This window comes from Ylistrum balloti, unplaced genomic scaffold, assembly GCF_031769215.1.
Source record: "Ylistrum balloti isolate Yb309-2 unplaced genomic scaffold, AGI_CSIRO_Ybal_v1 Utg370092, whole genome shotgun sequence".
NCBI classification, from domain to species: Eukaryota; Metazoa; Mollusca; class Bivalvia; order Pectinida; family Pectinidae; genus Ylistrum; species Ylistrum balloti.
Window position 1 is genome coordinate 963,341 of NW_026782123.1, and position 21,469 is coordinate 984,809.

General features: G+C 34.1%; 2 protein-coding genes across 2 annotated transcripts in view; one reads left to right on the forward strand and one right to left on the reverse strand.

Moving 5' to 3' along the window:
* The window catches only part of LOC132549947 (serine/threonine-protein kinase Sgk1-like), a 51,928-nt gene extending 51,075 nt beyond the window's left edge, over positions 1 to 853 (reverse strand). Inside the window, exon 1 of the mRNA XM_060213932.1 lies at positions 617 to 853. Coding sequence (XP_060069915.1) covers positions 617 to 853 — 237 coding nt within the window. The remainder of the gene's footprint in view (positions 1 to 616) is intronic.
* A 9,326-nt stretch (positions 854 to 10,179) lies between these two features.
* On the forward strand, positions 10,180 to 21,122 carry LOC132549952 (intraflagellar transport protein 52 homolog). The gene is made up of 14 exons (XM_060213938.1): positions 10,180 to 10,273; positions 11,076 to 11,203; positions 11,523 to 11,610; positions 12,308 to 12,437; positions 13,302 to 13,377; positions 14,369 to 14,431; positions 14,828 to 14,954; positions 15,880 to 15,963; positions 16,744 to 16,812; positions 17,561 to 17,715; positions 18,171 to 18,258; positions 18,377 to 18,485; positions 18,817 to 18,962; positions 19,393 to 21,122. The coding sequence occupies exons 1-14, from the start codon at positions 10,259 to 10,261 to the stop codon at positions 19,459 to 19,461; spliced, it is 1,347 nt and encodes a 448-aa protein (XP_060069921.1). The 5' UTR covers positions 10,180 to 10,258; the 3' UTR covers positions 19,462 to 21,122.
* Positions 21,123 to 21,469: the final 347 nt, after the last annotated feature.

The following is a 21,469-nucleotide window of genomic DNA, read 5'->3' on the forward strand; positions in this document are numbered from 1 at the left end:
AGGGTTATAGTACAAAGGTGACTTAACTGAGAGAAGTTAAAGTGTTATAGTACAAAAATGACTTTACACAGACAAGTTAAAGTGTTATATTACAAAGGTAACTTTACACAGACAAGTTAAAGTGTTACAGTACAGAGGCAACTTTTGTATGGTAATTGCCCACTCTCCATACTTTTTGTATGGTAACTTCCCCACTCTTCCTACATGTTGTATGATTACCTCCCCACTCTCCATACTTTTCGTATGATAACTTCCCCACTCTACATACTTTTTGTATGATAACTTCTGCACTCTCCATACTTTTTGTATGATAACCTCCCAACTCTCCATACTTTTTGTATGGTAACTTCAGCACTCTCCATACTTTTTGTATGGCAACTTCCTCACTCTCCATACTTTTTGTATGGTAACTTCCTCACTCTCCATACTTTTTGTATGATAACTTCCCCACTCTCCATACTTTTTGTATGATAAATTCCCCACTCTCCATACTGTTTGTATGGTAACTTCCCCACTCTCCATACTTTTTGTATGGTAACTTCCTCACTCTCCATACTTTTTGTATGATAACTTCCCCACTCTCCATACTTTTTGTATGATATATATATATACTCACTTTTTCATGCAGTCCATAGAATTCATTGTAACGTCGAAACAGGAACCAAGATTTGTCTCCATTGCGAACTAGAACTTTGTACACCTGGAGAGAAAACAATTGCTTCATCACATTCCAAAAAGCGGTTGGTGATCGCTTAAAATTATCCCATTCATTTCTTTTGGTAGATTTAGATTGTTGAGAAAGTTGTGGCAACACTGTAATTTTCAACTTCTTAATGTTCTCCTCCATCTCCATGCTAAAACAAGGGGAGGTAACCAAAGTAATCAAGTAATACAGAGACACGTTTTAAATCCTGTGTCAGTATGTACGCAGAACTGTGGTAAAGACATCCTAAGTATTGAAGTTCTTTATCTGTGATATCACTACCTCGAGAATCCCAGTGTAACACCTTACACCTCTCACCTATTGTGTACATCCAATGATCAGCTGATTTAAACCAGTCCAGTGTGGTCAATAATCAGACCTGGCCATGACCTCCTACATACAAACTCCGTTATAGAAGTCATGACTGGATTAAATAATACTGTCTACGAAGGCTGGTGTTTTCAGTGACCTTGAACTTTTATATAAGTAGAATAATGCATACCTGGTCAAGTTTGATGACAGTCTCTACCTTACCTTGTGTAGGTATATTGTAGACAGGTAAACAGTACAAGTGTTTTGTCCTAAATAAGCACCTCAGTCAACAAAGTGTTCGGCCAGATAATATCTCTGATCTCAATTTCTTTGGAAACAATTGAAATTCTACATTCTTAATCATAAAAGGGGTCAGATTATCATATAAAAAGATGTTTACATGACCATTTGATTAGTATTATCCTCCAAGTCTAGGATTCCAACAACTTTTTAATCAACAATATCTGTTGAATAAAGTTAAGCCATGTTTAGGAAGATAAACTAAATTCTATTATTCTACATTTATCTAAAACATGTGACCACCTACTTAAAGAAAATATAACAATTTAGTACAAGAAGGGAGACAACTCCTGTGAAACTCACCACATATTTTTTTTCCTTTTCCCATGTTTGTGTGTCTGCTATACTAACACTAGTCAGTTTGGCTGGATTACTGGCCCCTGACGCCTGTCTGGACTTGTCAAATGATCCAGCTAATGCCTCATTACTCATGACTGGCCTTGATCATTACCTGTTTACAAACAAACAACAAGACAAAATTAACAAAATCGAAAACAAATAATGTCTCTTTCCATGACACATTAAATACTGTATCATCATATATTTTTGTTTATCCATGTTTTTTTTCATAAAAATCCTTGACACAGTGTATATTGCATACAGTTTCATAAGGCCAGATACTGATGGTGTTTCCTTTAGTATCAAATATGTCTTAACTGCCAAGACTGAACTAATAAAGCATTAATCAGTTCTGTATCAAAACAATAACAGGTATCATCCTTTTGTTTATATCTTAATAATGATAAGTGATTCATGTGTTGGAAATAGTCAACAGTCAACAACACCTATGATGAGAAATGTATATCACACTAAGTAATCACTTATTTTTCATTTCCTATTCTATAAACAAGTGTTTTAGTTAATAAAACCTGATTTGTCACCATCCTGTCAACAATAAATAACTACTTCTACAGAGAAGACATAGGGTCATCATCCTGTCAACAATAAATAGCTACTTCTATAGAGAAGGCATAGGGTCACCATCCTGTCAACAATAAATAGCTACTTCTATAGAGAAGACATAGGGTCACCATCCTGTCAACAATAAATAACTACTTCTATAGAGAAGACATAGGGTCACCATCCTGTCAACAATAAATAGCTACTTCTATAGAGAAGACATAGGGTCACCATCCTGTCAACAATAAATAACTACTTCTATAGAGAAGACATAGGGTCACCATCCTGTCAACAATAAATATCTACTTCTATAGAGAAGACATAGGGTCACCATCCTGTCAACAATAAATAACTACTTCTACAGAGAAGACATAGGGTCACCATCCTGTCAACAATAAATATCTACTTCTATAGAGAAGACATAGGGTCACCATCCTGTCAACAATAAATAACTACTTCTATAGAGAAGACATAGGGTCACCATCCTGTCAACAATAAATAGCTACTTCTATAGAGAAGACATAGGGTCATCATCCTGTCAACAATAAATAACTACTTCTACAGAGAAGACATAGGCTCACCATCCTGTCAACAATAAATAGCTACTTCTACAGAGAAGACATAGAGTCACCATCCTGTCAACAATAAATAACTACTTCTATAGAGAAGACATAGGGTCACCATCCTGTCAACAATAAATAGCTACTTCTATAGAGAAGACATAGGGTCATCATCCTGTCAACAATAAATAACTACTTCTATAGAGAAGACATAGGGTCACCATCCTGTCAACAATAAATAGCTACTTCTATAGAGAAGACATAGGGTCACCATCCTGTCAACAATAAATAACTACTTCTATAGAGAAGACATAGGGTCACCATCCTGTCAACAATAAATAGCTACTTCTATAGAGAAGACATAGGGTCACCATCCTGTCAACAATAAATAACTACTTCTATAGAGAAGACATAGAGTCACCATCCTGTCAACAATAAATAACTACTTCTATAGAGAAGACATAGGGTCACCATCCTGTCAACAATAAATAACTACTTCTATAGAGAAGACATAGGCTCACCATCCTGTCAACAATAAATAACTACTTCTATAGAGAAGACATAGGGTCACCATCCTGTCAACAATAAATAACTACTTCTATAGAGAAGACATAGGGTCACCATCCTGTCAACAATAAATAACTACTTCTATAGAGAAGACATAGGGTCACCATCCTGTCAACAATAAATAACTACTTCTATAGAGAAGACATAGGGTCACCATCCTGTCAACAATAAATATCTACTTCTATTGAGAAGACATAGGGTCACCATCCTGTCAACAATAAATAACTACTTCTATAGAGAAGACATAGAGTCACCATCCTGTCAACAATAAATATCTACTTCTATAGAGAAGACATAGAGTCACCATCCTGTCAACAATAAATAACTACTTCTATAGAGAAGACATAGAGTCACCATCCTGTCAACAATAAATATCTACTTCTATAGAGAAGACATAGAGTCACCATCCTGTCAACAATAAATAACTACTTCTATAGAGAAGACATAGGGTCACCATCCTGTCAACAATAAATAACTACTTCTATAGAGAAGACAGAGTCACCATCCTGTCAACAATAAATAAATAGACATAGGGTCACCATCCTGTCAACAATAAATCTACTTCTATAGAGAAGACATAGGTCACCATCCTGTCAACAATAAATATCTACTTCTATAGAGAAGACATAGAGTCACCATCCTGTCAACAATAAATAGCTACTTCTATAGAGAAGACATAGGGTCACCATCCTGTCAACAATAAATAACTACTTCTATAGAGAAGACATAGGGTCACCATCCTGTCAACAATAAATAACTACTTCTATAGAGAAGACATAGAGTCACCATCCTGTCAACAATAAATAACTACTTCTATAGAGAAGACATAGGGTCACCATCCTGTCAACAATAAATAGCTACTTCTATAGAGAAGACATAGGGTCACCATCCTGTCAACAATAAATAGCTACTTCTATAGAGAAGACATAGGGTCACCATCCTGTCAACAATAAATAACTACTTCTATAGAGAAGACAGAGTCACCATCCTGTCAACAATAAATAGCTACTTCTATAGAGAAGACATAGGGTCACCATCCTGTCAACAATAAATAACTACTTCTATAGAGAAGACATAGAGTCACCATCCTGTCAACAATAAATAACTACTTCTATAGAGAAGACATAGAGTCACCATCTTGTCAACAATAAATAACTACTTCTATAGAGAAGACAGAGTCACCATCCTGTCAACAATAAATAACTACTTCTATAGAGAAGACATAGAGTCACCATCCTGTCAACAATAAATAACTACTTCTATAGAGAAGACATAGGGTCACCATCCTGTCAACAATAAATAGCTACTTCTATAGAGAAGACATAGGGTCACCATCCTGTCAACAATAAATAACTACTTCTATAGAGAAGACATAGAGTCACCATCCTGTCAACAATAAATAGCTACTTCTATAGAGAAGGCATAGGGTCACCATCCTGTCAACAATAAATAACTACTTCTATAGAGAAGACATAGAGTCACCATCCTGTCAACAATAAATAGCTACTTCTATAGAGAAGACATAGGGTCACCATCCTGTCAACAATAAATAACTACTTCTATAGAGAAGACATAGGGTCACCATCCTGTCAACAATAAATAGCTACTTCTATAGAGAAGACATAGGGTCACCATCCTGTCAACAATAAATAACTACTTCTACAGAGAAGACATAGGGTCACCATCTTGTCAACAATAAATAGCTACTTCTATAGAGAAGACATAGGGTCATCATCCTGTCAACAATAAATAACTACTTCTATAGAGAAGACATAGGGTCACCATCCTGTCAACAATAAATAGCTACTTCTATAGAGAAGACATAGGGTGACCATCCTGTCAACAATAAATAACTACTTCTATAGAGAAGACAGAGTCACCATCCTGTCAACAATAAATCTATACTACTAGAGAGATGACAATGTGTCACCATCCTGTCAACAATAAATATCTACTTCTATAGAGAAGACAGAGTCACCATCCTGTCAACAATAAATAACTACTTCTATAGAGAAGACAGAGTCACCATCCTGTCAACAATAAATATCTACTTCTACAGAGAAGACATAGGGTCACCATCCTGTCAACAATAAATAACTACTTCTATAGAGAAGACATAGAGTCACCATCCTGTCAACAATAAATAACTACTTCTATAGAGAAGACATAGGCTCCTGTCAACCATCCTTGAGAAGTCAACAATCCTGTCAACAATAAATAACTACTTCTATAGAGAAGACATAGGCTCACCATCCTGTCAACAATAAATAACTACTTCTATAGAGAAGACATAGGGTCACCATCCTGTCAACAATAAATAACTACTTCTACAGAGAAGACATAGAGTCACCATCCTGTCAACAATAAATAGCTACTTCTATAGAGAAAACATAGGGTCACCATCCTGTCAACAATAAATAGCTACTTCTATAGAGAAGACATAGGGTCACCATCCTGTCAACAATAAATAACTACTTCTATAGAGAAGACATAGAGTCACCATCCTGTCAACAATAAATAGTAGAGAAGGCATAGGGTCAATCCTGTCAACAATAAATAACTAAATATAGAGAAGAAATCCTGTCAACAATAAATATCTACTTCTATAGAGAAGACATAGGTCACCATCCTGTCAACAATAAATACAAACAGAGAAAATGTGTTCTATAGGGTACAAACAAGAAATGTGAAGGAATCAATGTCAACAATAAATTCTACTTCTAAACAAGAAATGTGAAGGCAGGGATAATGTATACAATACAAACAAGAAATGTCTATAGAGAAGGTAAGGTCACCAGTCAACAATAAATAACTACTTCTATAATGTGTACCATCCTGTCAACAATAAATAACTACTTCTATAGAGAAGACAAACAAGTCAAAATGTAAAGGCAGGGATAATGTATGTCAACAATATCTACTTCTATATACAAACAAGAAATGTGAACAGGGATAATGTTTGTAATAGTGTAAATACAAAAAGAAATGTGAAGGCAGGGGTAATGTATGTGATACAATAAACAAGAAATGTGAAGGCAGGGATAATGTTTGTAATAAATAGTAAATAAAACAAGAAATGTGAACAATAATGTATGTGACAGAGTTAATACAAACAAGAAATGTGAAGGCAGGGATAATGTTTGTAATAGTCTAAATACAAACAAGAAATGTGAAGGCAGGGATAATGTATGTGATAGTCTTAATACAAACAAAAAAATGTGAAGGCAGGGATAATGTATGTAATAGTGTAAATACAAACAAGAAATGTGAAGGCAGGGATAATGTATGTAATAGTGTAAATACAAACAAGAAATAGCTACTTCTATGAAGGCAGGGATAATGTAGGCAGGGACCAACCTGTCAACAATGTAATAGTGTAAATACAAACACAAAATGTGAAGGCAGGGATAATGTATGTAATAGTGTAAATACAAACAAGAAATGTGAAGGCAGGGATAATGTATGTAATAGTGTAAATACAAACGAGAAATGTGAAGGCAGGGATAATGCATGTAATAGTGTAAATACAAATGAGAAATGTGAAGGCAGGAATAATGTATGTAATAGTGTAAATACAAACGAGAAATGTGAAGGCAGGGATAATGCATGTAATAGTGTAAATACAAATGAGAAATGTGAAGGCAGGGATAATGTATGTAATAGTGTAAATACAAACACAAAATGTGAAGGCAGGGATAATGTATGTAATAGTGTAAATACAAACAAGAAATGTGAAGGCAGGGATAATGTATGTAATAGTGTAAATACAAACAAGAAATGTGAAGGCAGGGATAATGTATGTGATAGTGTAAATACAAACAAGAAATGTGAAGGCAGGGATAATGTATGTGATAGTGTAAATACAAACAAGAAATGTGAAGGCAGGGATAATGTATGTAATAGTGTAAATACAAACAAGAAATGTGAAGGCAGGGATAATGTATGTGATAGTCTTAATACAAACAAGAAATGTGAAGGCAGGGATAATGTTTGTAATAGTGTAAATACAAACAAGAAATGTGAAGGCAGGGATAATGTATGTGATAGTCTAAATACAAACAAGAAATGTGAAGGCAGGGATAATGTTTGTAATAGTGTAAATACAAACAAGAAATGTGAAGGCAGGGATAATGTATGTGATAGTCTTAATACAAACAAAAAAATGTGAAGGCAGGGATAATGTATGTAATAGTGTAAATACAAACACAAAATGTGAAGGCAGGGATAATGTATGTAATAGTCTAAATACAAACAAGAAATGTGAAGGCAGGGATAATGTTTGTAATAGTGTAAATACAAACGAGAAATGTGAAGGCAGGGATAATGCATGTAATAGTGTAAATACAAATGAGAAATGTGAAGGCAGGGATAATGCATGTAATAGTGTAAATACAAACAAGAAATGTGAAGGCAGGGATAATGTTTGTAATAGTGTAAATACAAACAAGAAATGTGAAGGCAGGGATTATGTTTGTAATAGTGTAAATACAAACAAGAAATGTGAAGGCAGGAATAATGTATGTGATAGTCTTAATACAAACAAAAAAATGTGAAGGCAGGGATAATGTATGTAATAGTGTAAATACAAACACAAAATGTGAAGGCAGGGATAATGTATGTAATAGTGTAAATACAAACAAGAAATGTGAAGGCAGGGATAATGTATGTAATAGTGTAAATACAAACACAAAATGTGAAGGCAGGGATAATGTATGTAATAGTGTAAATACAAACAAGAAATGTGAAGGCAGGGATAATGTATGTGATAGTGTAAATACAAACAAGAAATGTGAAGGCAGGGATAATGTATGTGATAGTGTAAATACAAACACAAAATGTGAAGGCAGGGATAATGTATGTAATAGTGTAAATACAAACACAAAATGTGAAGGCAGGGATAATGTATGTAATAGTGTAAATACAAACAAGAAATGTGAAGGCAGGGATAATGTATGTGATAGTCTTAATACAAACAAAAAAATGTGAAGTATACTATATTGATTGAAATTGATTAATTCACCTCTGACCTTTGGTTACCTATACCTTTGTCTGACATCAATTTACATTGTTATAAGATGAGCAAATTAAAAGTTTACAATATTGATTAATGTTGATATTTTTTACCTGAACTTTGGTGTCTTATATACACTGTATTGACCTTTTGTGGAGGATGTCTGGCTTTGAGTACTGGAAATTGAGTTCCTTTACTTCTCAGATCCGCTATATTTCTGGAACTGATAAGATAAGATAAAATAACATAACATAACATAACATAACATAAGTAAGATAAGTTTATTTCTGGTTCAGGACTTGTCATAGTCCTCTATACCAGGCTCATTACAATACAGTATGAATACACAATAAAATACATATATCCGGTACTGGACTTGATATCTAATTCTGGATTGATGCTTTATAATAAAGAAAAGTTCTTGGGTTTTTTCAGTGATCGTCTAGTCTGTTTTTAAATGAATTAACATTCCAAGCAGATACAACGTTTTCTGGTAGTTCATTCCAAATTTTTACTGTTCTGCTTGAAAACTGGTTTTTTCTTAGCATAGTTGTGGATCGTTTAGGAAATATTTTTTTGAATGACCTCTGTGACTATGGTGGTCCGAGGCATCTCTCTATAATGTAATAGCATTAAAACATTCATTATCATAAATTTGACTAGTTCTCTTATACAGTTCTATCAGCTGGCCAGGAATTTTTGTGATGAAGTGTTCCATAACTGTAAGGTTTTCAGCAGTTGAAGAACCATCATTATTATCATTTAATGGAACATATTTTATGTATCAAATATAAACTAGTGGAATTTAAGTCTTAATTCTATGTTGTATTGAAGACTTTCCAAAAGAAAGTTTACAATGCATACAAACAATAACAAGCTCCTTCCAGGGATGAAGAACCTTCCATATAACAAAAGACTCAGGAGATTGAAACTTCCTACATTAAAGTATCGCAGGATGAGAGGAGATTTAATTAGTGTATTCAAAATAGCTCACAATATATTTGATGGAAGAGTCACCTCAAAGTTATTCACTTTTGATAATAATGAGAGAACTCGCGGGCACAATTTCAAAATTTTTAAATGTCATTGTAACATGGAACTTAAGAGAAACTATTTTACCTTTGGAGTTGTAGACACTTGGAATAATATTCCCGTTCATATTGTTATAATGCAAATTCAGAGACTTTGAACAACTCTTGGATGAACACTTTCAAGATATAATTTATGATTATTGATAACTATGATATGCGCTAACTTTTAAAAGCCATTGATACAATATGTATATTTATCACTGTATTTCAGATATGGATATAAAGGCTTAAAGCATGCGTCCATGAATTTGTCATTAAATGTCATTAAATATGATATTTAAACTTACTGCATTACTTCATGTTAAAGAATATTGGAGTAATAGAGAAAGAGTGGGAGAGATGAGGAAAACGTAAATAACCATTGTAAAATATTTAGTCTCACACATCCAACCACATATATACTCTCAACTTACATCTTGGACATATAAGATACAATTATAAATCAACAAAATTGATAACATTTTAAATGAGTCCTTGGAAAAATCGTGATTAATTCATTTTCATAAAGGGACACAACTTTCAAACATTCATTCCCGTTACAAAACTACGAGTTGCTTCTATTTAATTATTTGAGACGAGTGCCGTCAATTAGTATTACCTTGATCCTCCAATCAGAGTGCCGATAACATTTACCGGAACATCACAGTTCCCATAGTGCTTTGCGCACATAGTTTTGATATGGCGCCGACTGCTGAGGTAAAATGAGAGTCTTACTGAAGAAATATTGAACTTACAATTTGTGTTGAGAGTTAGATGTTATTGTATACATCAGAGTTTCACAACTTTTCATTCCTCATTTGCGAACTTTTCTTACATGCGGATTGCCTCGGTAAATATTCCAGAATATCTGCTTAATCGTGTTGTCATGTTAATGTTATTCGTTCAGTGCGCGAAGAGAAGTGATTTTATTTTCTTTCTTTTTATTGTACAGATATCTTGTAGATATCGAGGTAGATGCTGATGTTAAAACATATCTCAAACGATCTGATCATACAATGAGACCCGGTAGATGGGAATTAACACTCTCGGAAAGTTGAGATTTGTCTCCATTTTACGAGAGTATTTTACGACGGGTTTTACGACTGTGTCTGCGTGCGCTCTTCATAAAACAAAAATTTGAGAGTCAATATACTTCATTTGTTTGATATTTGCCATATTTTGGTTATTGTAAACAACCATTGTTGAAACTGTTAATCATCTTTCTTTTCAGGCGTTTTTTGTGAAGTTCGAACCTTCTTAAAAAATGCCGATTTCTGAAGCTACGAAGTCGTCACAATTCTTCAAAAGATTAAAAAGGAAAACTTTCTTATATTTGCAGTACTATTCTAGACAAAACTGCAGTTGGATCATTAACAACAGACTTTTGACATTTTTACATATATAGATAGACTACCAGGGTTTTCCATAAGAGTCGGTCGCCGGCCAATTTGACCGGTTACCGCGTTGCGGCTCGGGTCGGCTGGCTTTGCCAGCCTCCTACTTTCACTACACAGCCTACTACTAACAAAATTATGGAAAACCCTGGACTATACAGTTGATCATGAGTCAGAAGTTCATGTAAATTCATGACATTTTACTGTATATACCTGGTACATACATTTTATATGATTCCATTGTTTCCAACTTTTCAGAACAATATGGATGAAAAAGCTCAAAGAAACACTATTGTATTCAATGCCTGTAAAAATGAAGTGTTCACACCAAGTAATGGTCTAAAGACACTCAACAGACGATTACGATCAACATGGAAGATTGTAAGGTATAGTAGATGTGTTCATAGGTCTGTGTGCTATTCCTATAAAACCTATAATATCATATATAATTATAGATATATATGTGTAAGTTCTTTTTAATTCTTCTATGGAATGACAGTATATTGCTGTCCAAATTTGGTCTGAAGCCTCCTTGGGTGAAGGGGTTTACTTTTTTATAAATAGTGTGTTTGGATCTGACTATCCTGGTGACAGTGGGTTGGAGTTAGTTTTAGCCAAACCGAAGCAGGTAAACGATATACTGGCCCTTTGGTCTTGATGTTTTTATGTTCCCAGGACTTACATGTCAGTATATGCTTTTTGCAGCAACAAAGAAGAAGTGACACTGGACAGATTAGCTGGGGCAAGCATGTTTGTGCTGTGTGGCAGCCGGGAAAAATTCACTGGAGGAGAGGTATAATCTTAGTAACTGTAGATTCCTGGTACCTAATGCATAAGAAAAGTGATCGTAGAATTAAATAACAGTAATGGTAAATTTTATTCTTGTACTGTTAAATGGGGATTTTGGGACATAAAGTGGGGCCCATGTTGGTCGCATTCCATTCTGAATTAATTAATGAAAACCATCTTCGATTTTGACAGTAACAGTTTGTTATCACCATTTCTGTAGAAAAAACTCCATAGATCATTCTCAAATTTCATTTGTAGGAACTCATTGATCCCTAGTTGTTTACTGTTCCATTTTCATTCCAAAAGAAAAGATGGCTGGCAGGATCATTCGCAAATTTCATAATATTTTGTAGATTTCCACTAGTCCCAACTTGTGCATGATTTCATTTTATCTCATCTGTATCAGATGTAAGTCATTTAAAGAGTAGAAGTCCTACATCACTGTATCAGATATAGATGGTTTCATTCATTCTTTAAACCTCAGACATCATTTCAAAGGTGAAACTCAATTGATATTAAACAACAACAAATAACTACATAATATTATATTGTCTAAAGTGTTCCTTGTGGTATTTTATTTTTGTGGTTTGTCTTAAATCATAAAAAATGTTTTTACAGTTATATTCTATGGTATATGATCATTTTCTGCTTCACGGACTTCTATTTGGAAACATTACCATGTTGTTGCTTTATCATTTCAGTTTGATGTCATGAAGCGATATATGCAGAATGGTGGCAGTCTGCTGGTCATGTTGGGGGAAGGAGGGGAGTCAAGGTTTGACACAAACATCAATTTCCTTTTAGAAGAGTTTGGAGTTATGATAAATACAGGTGAGTTTGATTATCATCATTTGTGTTCATATTGGACTAAATTTAGTTTTGCATTATCACTCACTTTATGAACATTTAGTACCAGGAAAAAAACACTTTCATTAGGTTAGAAAAATATTACCACTTATTTGTCATTGGGTACAATATGTTGTAATTCAAATATAGAAAGGGGAAATCGGGAAGGAGAGACAAAAAAGGTCTACAGTACATATTTTTAGGGATGAAAATCTATTTCCATTTTGGGGATATAGAAAGAAAGAATTTTTCACACACAGAGACTGTGATATTATATGACAACATAATAGTAATTTTCCACTAGCAGTACTACAGTAGCATATCTAGGAAAACTGAAGTACATGTGGAGTTTTCTGTGAACACTGAGTAACTGACCAGGTATCAATATTAGAATGATTTAATATCAATATTTGTATCCATAATACTCACTTTAGATTTATAATCCATTAGTGAAAACGCTACTTCATATTAAGAATGGATAATCCTCGATGTATAGGATGTGATGAACCATTTACCGTTAAACATTTTTAGTTAGACTGCATTGAACTTCTGTTGAAACTGCTAAAAAATCTTCATGAACTCCAAAATAAAGTGAAGGAGAAAATGTTCATATAGAGGTTGAAAGTAAGTTTTTGTTTAAAAAAAAACATAGATTACATCCATATTTGGGCTCTATACAACATGGGTGAGAGCATTGACCTTTCATGAAGCTAGGAAACACCATGGAGATTATGAGATTGACTTTGAATCCTTTTGTAGGTCTCCTAACTGTGAAGAACCAGACAATAATGTTGGAAGTGGTAATTGATGAGAACATAAATTTAACAATTTTCTGGTTTTTTTTTTCAGATTCTGTTGTAAGAACATCATATTACAAATACTTCCATCCGAAGGAAGCCTTAATAGCCAATGGTGTACTAAACAGGTAGGTTAATAAATTGATGATAATTATTACAGACTTCATATTTTTACTGGACAGTACTTTTAGTTTCAATTTTCAAAGTCACTAATACCAAAATTGATACTAGATAGATTGATGATTTGCTTGATTATTTCTGTCTAAATGTGATTGTGGTTATAAATTAGTCATTTTATTGTTTTTAAGTGTAAAAGTAAATCTGATGAATTGTGGGGGGAGGGGGGGGGGGGGAATTTGTAAAGTAACCAGAGTCTCAAATGATCTACTAACATAGCAGTCTGCCACCATGGATTTATAACAATTGCCATTTTGGATTCCAAAATGCAAGGAAAAAATTTTCAAGACCCTTCCATGGCCAAATGTCAAAACAACATCTCAATCTTCAATGTAGAACAAATAATGCCAAGTTAATGTCCTTTGTGGCTAAAATTGACTATAATCAATCAAGATTACAAATGTGAATTCAGATTTCATATATAAGTTCACCTTGGTCTTTAGTTGTGCTCTGTTGATTTTGGAAATAAAATGGCCAACTGGCAACCATCTTGGATATGACAGTTAAAATTTTTTATCTCTTTTTCTTAGAGGTATTTTCAAATTCATATAACAAAGAACGAAAACAAAGTAAAGAAGAAAAACCAAGGGGAAAAGTCCAACATTTAAAAACCTAATGTTTTAAAAATCAAACAGTTGTGAGTTTTTAGATCTCAGAATCATTTACTTAATGTGTATATACAAAGCAATCCTATTCTACTAAAGCAGGTGTTTCAAGGCATCAGCAATTTGTGGACAACAAGATGAGTAGTCAGTGTTACAGATTAAAAACTTCTCATTACAGGGCAGACTAAGCATCAGAACCAAGAAACATATTACTTGGATAATAATTCCCTGGGATAAAGCCCAATAAATTTACATTTTGGCCTCTTGAAGAAAAAGTAGAAAATGAAATATTGAATAGTGAATATTAATTACTGGCAATATTTTATCTTTTATCTAGAGCTGTCAGTCATGCTGCAGGGAAAACATTTTCTGTGACAGAAGATGATGAAAACAATGCACAGTAAGTAAATAAAATATTTTCTGTTCTGCATTTCATCTTACCCAAGTTAATCTTCAATATTGTGATAAGTCTACTTTTGTCCAAGTTTGGTCAGTAGCATTCTTGGGTGCAGGGAACTCATGTTTGTATAAATGGTAGAACTGGGTCCCCATTGATCAGAGGGGCAGGGCCCAATGGGAAATGTATCGCAAGTTATAAATTCCCAAAATGAGAAGTTTTAAAACCCTAATTCAGTTAAGATGAACATATCTTAAACTTTGGTCAGAAGATCCTTAGGAGAAAGAAATAAAGGATATTAGGCCATATCTGGACCAAAAGTTTCAGAATTTTAGATAATCTTTTCTTGGCTAAGATATATCTCATGCTGATGTCTTAGTTAAATTGTCTATGTTACAGGGCACTGTCATTTCTGTACCCCTACGGAGCCACGTTAAATGTTATGAAGCCATCTGTTGCTGTCCTGTCTACAGGCAGTGTGTCCTTTCCTCTCAACAGGCCTGTGTGTAGCCTGTATCATTCCAAGGTAAGTCCTACCATGTACCCTAAGTTTGTCTTCTGTCTTAACAGCCTTGTGTATAGCCTGTATCATTCCAAGGCAAGTTCTTCACCAATATTTTAAATATGTCTTCTCTCTTAACAGCCTTGTGTGTAACCTGTAATATCCAAGGTTAAACTTTGAACCCTCATTGTTTCTTCATTTTTAGTAGCCCATTAATTGTGAAACACAGAGAATCAACACTTCCATATTAACACAGACTTTGTTAAACATTGTTTCAATATTAACACATTTTAAGTAGACACCATTAACACAATTGTGAAACACAGAGAATTAACACAGACTTTGTTAAACATCAACAGTGAGACACAGAGAATCAACACTTCCATATTAACACAGACTTTGTTAAACATCAACAGTGAGACACAGAGAATCAACATTACAATATTAACACAGACTTTGTTAAACATCAACAGTGAGACACAGAGAATCAACATTACAATATTAACACAGACTTTGTTTAACATCAGTAGTGAGACACAGAGAATCAACATTACAATATTAACACAGACTTTGTTAAACATCAACAGTGAGACACAGAGAATCAACATTACAATATTAACACAGACTTTGTTTAACACATAGTGAGACACAGAGAATATTACAGTATTAACACAGACTTTGTTTAACATCAGTAGTGAGACACAGAGAATCAACATTACAATATTAACACAGACTTTGTTTAACATCAACAGTGAGACACAGAGAATCAACATTACAGTATTAACACAGACTTTGTTTAACATCAATAGTGAGACACAAAAAATTCATATTACAATATTTTAACATTGTCTGTGTTAAGGAAATTATTGTACAAATATCAATATAAATATTTATAGTTTGGTTCTGAAATTTAGTGTAATGTTATTCATATATTTTTGTTTTTATTTAGGGAAATGGCAAGCTCGCAGTTGTTGGTTCCACGCATATATTTAGTGATGGATACTTAGATAAAGAAGAGAACACAAAAATCCTGGTAAGTTCATTTGAAAATTGTTGAATGTATGAAAAATATAATCAATTTTATAAAGCCTGTAGGAGAAGTCAGTGAGTGGGGCCCAGTTGAGGGATTTAACTTGATATAGCCTGTAGAAGTCAGTGAGTGGGGCCCAATAGAGGGATTTAATTTACATTGCCTGTGGAAGAAGTCGTTGAGTGGGGCCCAGTAGAGGGATATAATTTTATTTAGCCAGTAGAAGAAGTCTGTGAGTGGGGCCCATTAGAGGGATATAATTTTATTTAGCCAGTAGAAGAAGTCCGTGAGTGGGGCCCAGTGGAGGGATATAATTTTATTTAGCCAGTAGAAGAAGTCTGTGAGTGGGGCCCAGTGGAGGGATATAATTTTATTTAGCCAGTAGAAGTGTTTATTGAATTCTTTAATTGTGTTAAGGTTTTCAGGTTTAAAACTTAGTTTCAAAATTGTTGACCTTTTGCCAATGATTATGGATGACTTCTAACATAAAAAATCTAAATATGATTTACCTTCTGACTTGACATACTAATTTAGATGCGGTTTTCACATTAAGTGATTGGTACTGAAAGTTTCTGGACTGGTGTTGCATATACTATACTACATATACTACATATGTGTTTAACGATCAATTCCGTGTGGAAAGCTAAAAGAATCAAATAATTTTTTTCTCTTATGACATTTTCTTTGACCTTTTAGGAGGAACTTGCTCTCACAGTATAATGCCACTTAATACATGTTTTCTGGTTTAGACTTAAAATACTTTAAGTTTTTTTGTTCTTTTAGGATGTCTTGATTCGATTTCTGACGACAGATGACATAAGACTTAACCCAATAGATGCAGAGGACCCAGAAGTAAGTGTTCAAATGTGATCACCTTATGTTTGCTTCATCTAACTCTGGTGTCCTTTATCTGTCCTACATCATGGCTCTATCTAACCCAAGCAATATCGCTGTGTTCCTTATCTGTCCTACATCATTGCTCTATCTAACCCAAGAAGTATCGCTGTGTTCTTTATCTGTCCTACATCATGGCTCTATTTAACCCAAGAAGTATCGCTGTGTTCTTTATCTGTCCTACATCATCACTCTATCTAACCCAAGAAGTATTGCTGTGTTCTTTATCTGTCCTACATCATCGCTCTATCTAACCCAAGAAGTATCGCTGTGTTCTTTATCTGTCCTACATCATTGCTCCATCTAACACAAGGAAAAAAATTCTACATTCTTCAATTTTCTCATGTCCTTCCTACCTTTATATTGTGTTACTCCCGACTTTGACTGTGCTCCATGTTTTACAAACCTCATTACTGATTTAATTTTGTCTGATCTCTGCTCATTTCTTCATTAGATAGTCATGTAAGATTATGCACTTATTATATTATACTGATTATAAACTTGATAATATTTCTGTAATCCGAGGTTAATCCACCATATGGTCCTCAGTAAAAGTTTTACACAGTGTGAAGTAAAATGTTGTAAATCACACAAATAGGAAGGAAAAATCCAGTATGATGATCAGTAATGAATGGTTCATAGAGCACAATTTACTGATACACTGTTTAACAAGGACTTTCTAATGCTGATCGTGTTTATTCACCAGATATCTGACTACAACATGTTACCAGATGTGGCCAGGTTGGCAGGAGACTTGAAGACATGTTTACAGGAGAGTGATGATGTTCCCAGAGATATTACATCCTTGTTTGACAATTCCCTTTTTAAACTAGACACAAGTCTGGTTCCAAAAGCCATTAAGTAAGTGCACATTCCACACAAAAACTTTATATTTTGTATTACTCACTATATAGTCATTCACACACTTTCTGTATTTTTTGTAATTACTTGTTAGTCAAACTCAGGGGGTGGGATTATTTCAGACATTTAAACTAGACACAAATCTGGTTCCAAAAGCCATTAAGTAAGTACACATTATTTAAGGCCATTTAAATAGCATCTGTGTGTATTTTCACTGAGCAGCATGCTGTGTGAGTTGTATTTATTAGCTGGCTTTAATTTTGTTGTCCTTAAATAACGAAAAAGCTGATGTTTATAAATAACGAACATATTAAATGTTGATGTAGTTACTTCATTGTTATAACAGACATCAAAAGACGTACTAAAACAGGTTATTTATACATGTATGTTATCTGGTCAAATCAACTTCTACAATAAACGTTTTCTTTAAAATGTTTTGACATTCTTTTCCACAGAGCTTTTACAGAATTACACACAAAGCATGAGCCATTGACATTAATCACCCCTTCATTTGAAACTCCATTGCCTCCACTTAACCCTGCGGTAAGTACTTCCACATCCTCTTGTGTTTACGTAATGATAATTACATATATGAATGGGTTTTCACCAGAAATGCCAGAAACTTTATGTTGTGATTTTACAATTCCTTGTTGATTTTCAGGTGTTTCCTCCTACTTTCCGAGAATGTCCACCTCCCTCTTTGGATCTTTTTGATTTGGATGAACAGTTTTCTTCAGAAAAAGTCCGACTGGCTCAGCAAACTAACAAATGTAAGACCAGAATTCTTTTTCATATTTGTTGCCATAGATACTGCAGATTCCGTTAGATAAGTCAAGTGACTTCTGATCATCTTTGTCTATCATGCTGTGTCGATACAGACTTTAATCTGATGACACATTTGTAGAGTTCAATATACACAAATAGTCTACTGTCCAGATAACTATTAAAATCGTCATAACTCTGTTGCACATCAGACAGATAATTTTTTACATTTGTGGGCTCTATTCACATTATCAACAGAGAATGTCAAAGATATTTAGCTTGAAGTCACTTTGTACACCATTTTCATAAACAACATGTCATGTGTTTTGTATTTCTCAGGCACAGACGATGACCTGGAATATTACGTGCGGGAATGTGGGGACATACTGGGCGTGACCACACGTCTACCTGCTGATGCACGTGATGCCAAACACATCCTGGAGTATGTCTTTGCACAAGTTGTAGAATTCAAGAAGCTTAACCAGGTACATATTTTTAGTTTTTAGATCACCTGAGATGAAATAAATGCTATATATTATGTGTGAAAATAACATTTTGAATGTTATAATTTGTTTTAATTCAGGAGAAGTACTATAGCTTTTAAAGAACAAATAAAAATCGAGCATTGTGGTTGCTAAGATCCCATTGGGATCTCTTGTTCATAATCTGAACCCTGTCCACAAGCAATGTCTTTGGCACCCTGCAAAAAAAAAAAGATTCCTTTCTCAAAAATTGGATTTTAAGATTTTTGTTTACAGCTTGATAAATTATTTAATGAATGACAAAATCATGGTACAATGTATTATTAGAGTTTGAAATTGAAATATATTCAATTGACAATTTTTAATTATTTTTGATTACAATATCCAAACATATTATCTGTACAGGGAAATGATGAAGTACATTTTGTTGCAGGATCAGGACTATGATCATGACACAGCCCAGTATGGAGGAGATGCAGGCACGGACGCACTGGTTCTGTAATCAGGCACACAAGTGTTTCTGACAAGTGGATTAAGGATCTCTCATAATGGCACATTAGAGATGTGATGTAACTAACTGTGATAAATACTTTACAATAGATTTGTTAACTGGAAGAGACAGACTTTTGACAGCAGTTGTGGTAAAATAATGCAGCAGCTTACAATTTTGTATTTTAAGAACTTGTCCTTGATAGACCTTTCATATAGTTTATATAGAAACTTGTCAACAGACTCGACTTTCCATCTGGTTTATATAGAAACTTGTCAACAGACTCGACTTTCCATCTGGTTTATATAGAAACTTGTCAACAGACTCGACTTTCCATCTGGTTTATATAGAAACTTGTCAGCAGACTCGACTTTCCATCTGGTTTATATAGAAACTTGTCAGCAGACTCGACTTTCCATCTGGTTTATATAGAAACTTGTCAGCAGACTCGACTTTCCATCTGGTTTATATAGAAACTTGTCAACAGACTCGACTTTCCATCTGGTTTATATAGAAACTTGTCAACAGACTCGACTTTCCATCTGGTTTATATAGAAACTTGTCAACAGACTCGACTTTCCATCTGGTTTATATAGAAACTTGTCAACAGACTCGACTTTCCATCTGGTTTATATAGAAACTTGTCAACAGACTTGACTTTCCATCTTAGTTTAGTTGAACTCATCCACTTCCACACGATAAAATTACAACATTACATATTGAAGTGATTTTCATTTGCAAAGGTAAACCACCAAATTTGACTTGGGTATAATTGTGGTTTCATTTTTCCTGTAATGGGAGATTACATGATGTGAAGATTCCTAATGGTTAGGTGTCTATGTTAAAGCATCTGTTTTAAGGCCCCCTGTCACAGATGTGGTCATCTACAGTAGTCACGGTCCATTGAATCCACCTCAAAGTATTAAAGTCTAAAATTTCTGAAAGTAAGTGTAATTGAATAAGGTTAATGATAATCAGGCTTAAGAATATAGAGGGTTGACTTTAAACTTTAGAGGGTTTTTTTTTGACGTTTTATTTTAAAAAGCCAGGTGGCAGAACAGATCTATTATCAGATTGGATATCGAGGAGTATTTGATTAGTGTCCAACATTGATAGTGTCATCTTCATAAATGCAGACATTATATAAATTCTGATGAGAAAAATTTCCATCCAAGAAATACTTCAGGTAGAAATGTCTTGCCAAGTGTGTGTGATGTAGATCCTGATGCTGTGAGGTTACAGGAGGATACTTAGTGGTATACATCACTCTCTTATAAAAAATGTTTGTTTACAGAAAACTTTTGTTAGATTGACTAGATGTTAACCACCAGACACAACGATCTAATCATTCGACTGTAACTTCTGATCTGTCTTGACTTCTGACTGACTGAAAACTTGTTTGAATTAATGGCATTGACTCACCTTTAAAGAGTGAGCCCTTTCTTACATTCATGACTATGGTAGGTCGCCCCTGGAGACTTTGGAATTTTTCATTCATATGCCCACATTATAGTCTCCAAGAGTGCTGCAAATATCACCCAAGTTTGAAATCAGGCTGTGGACAAACTTGTTGAAATGTGTCTTGTACGTTTTCATCTATATGTGAATTCACTGAACATTTGCAAAATTAGGTTTTTAAATCTAAAACTTGTGTACATAAAGATTATTTATGACTTGTTTGTGTTTGTTTTTTTACATCAAACCTAATTAAGATGGAGTTTCTCATTTACTTTTGGTCACCTTAGACAAAGTCTCAGAGGCACTTTTGTAGTTGCCTTTTGTCCCTCATCATTAGTAATGCACCCAAATACAACTAGCATTTTCAACTTTTTAAAAAAAATGAAAATTATCATAGCCAAAGGTGAACCAAAATTATGGAGTATGAGGTATCAACTAGCAAGGGTCCTCCAAGGTAGGGCCAAAACGGGGGAAAATGTCTCAAACTCAAACTTCTGAAATCTTTTCTCAAAAACAAGATAGAGTAAAAAATACAAGTCTTCATAGAAAGTCTTCAGTTGTT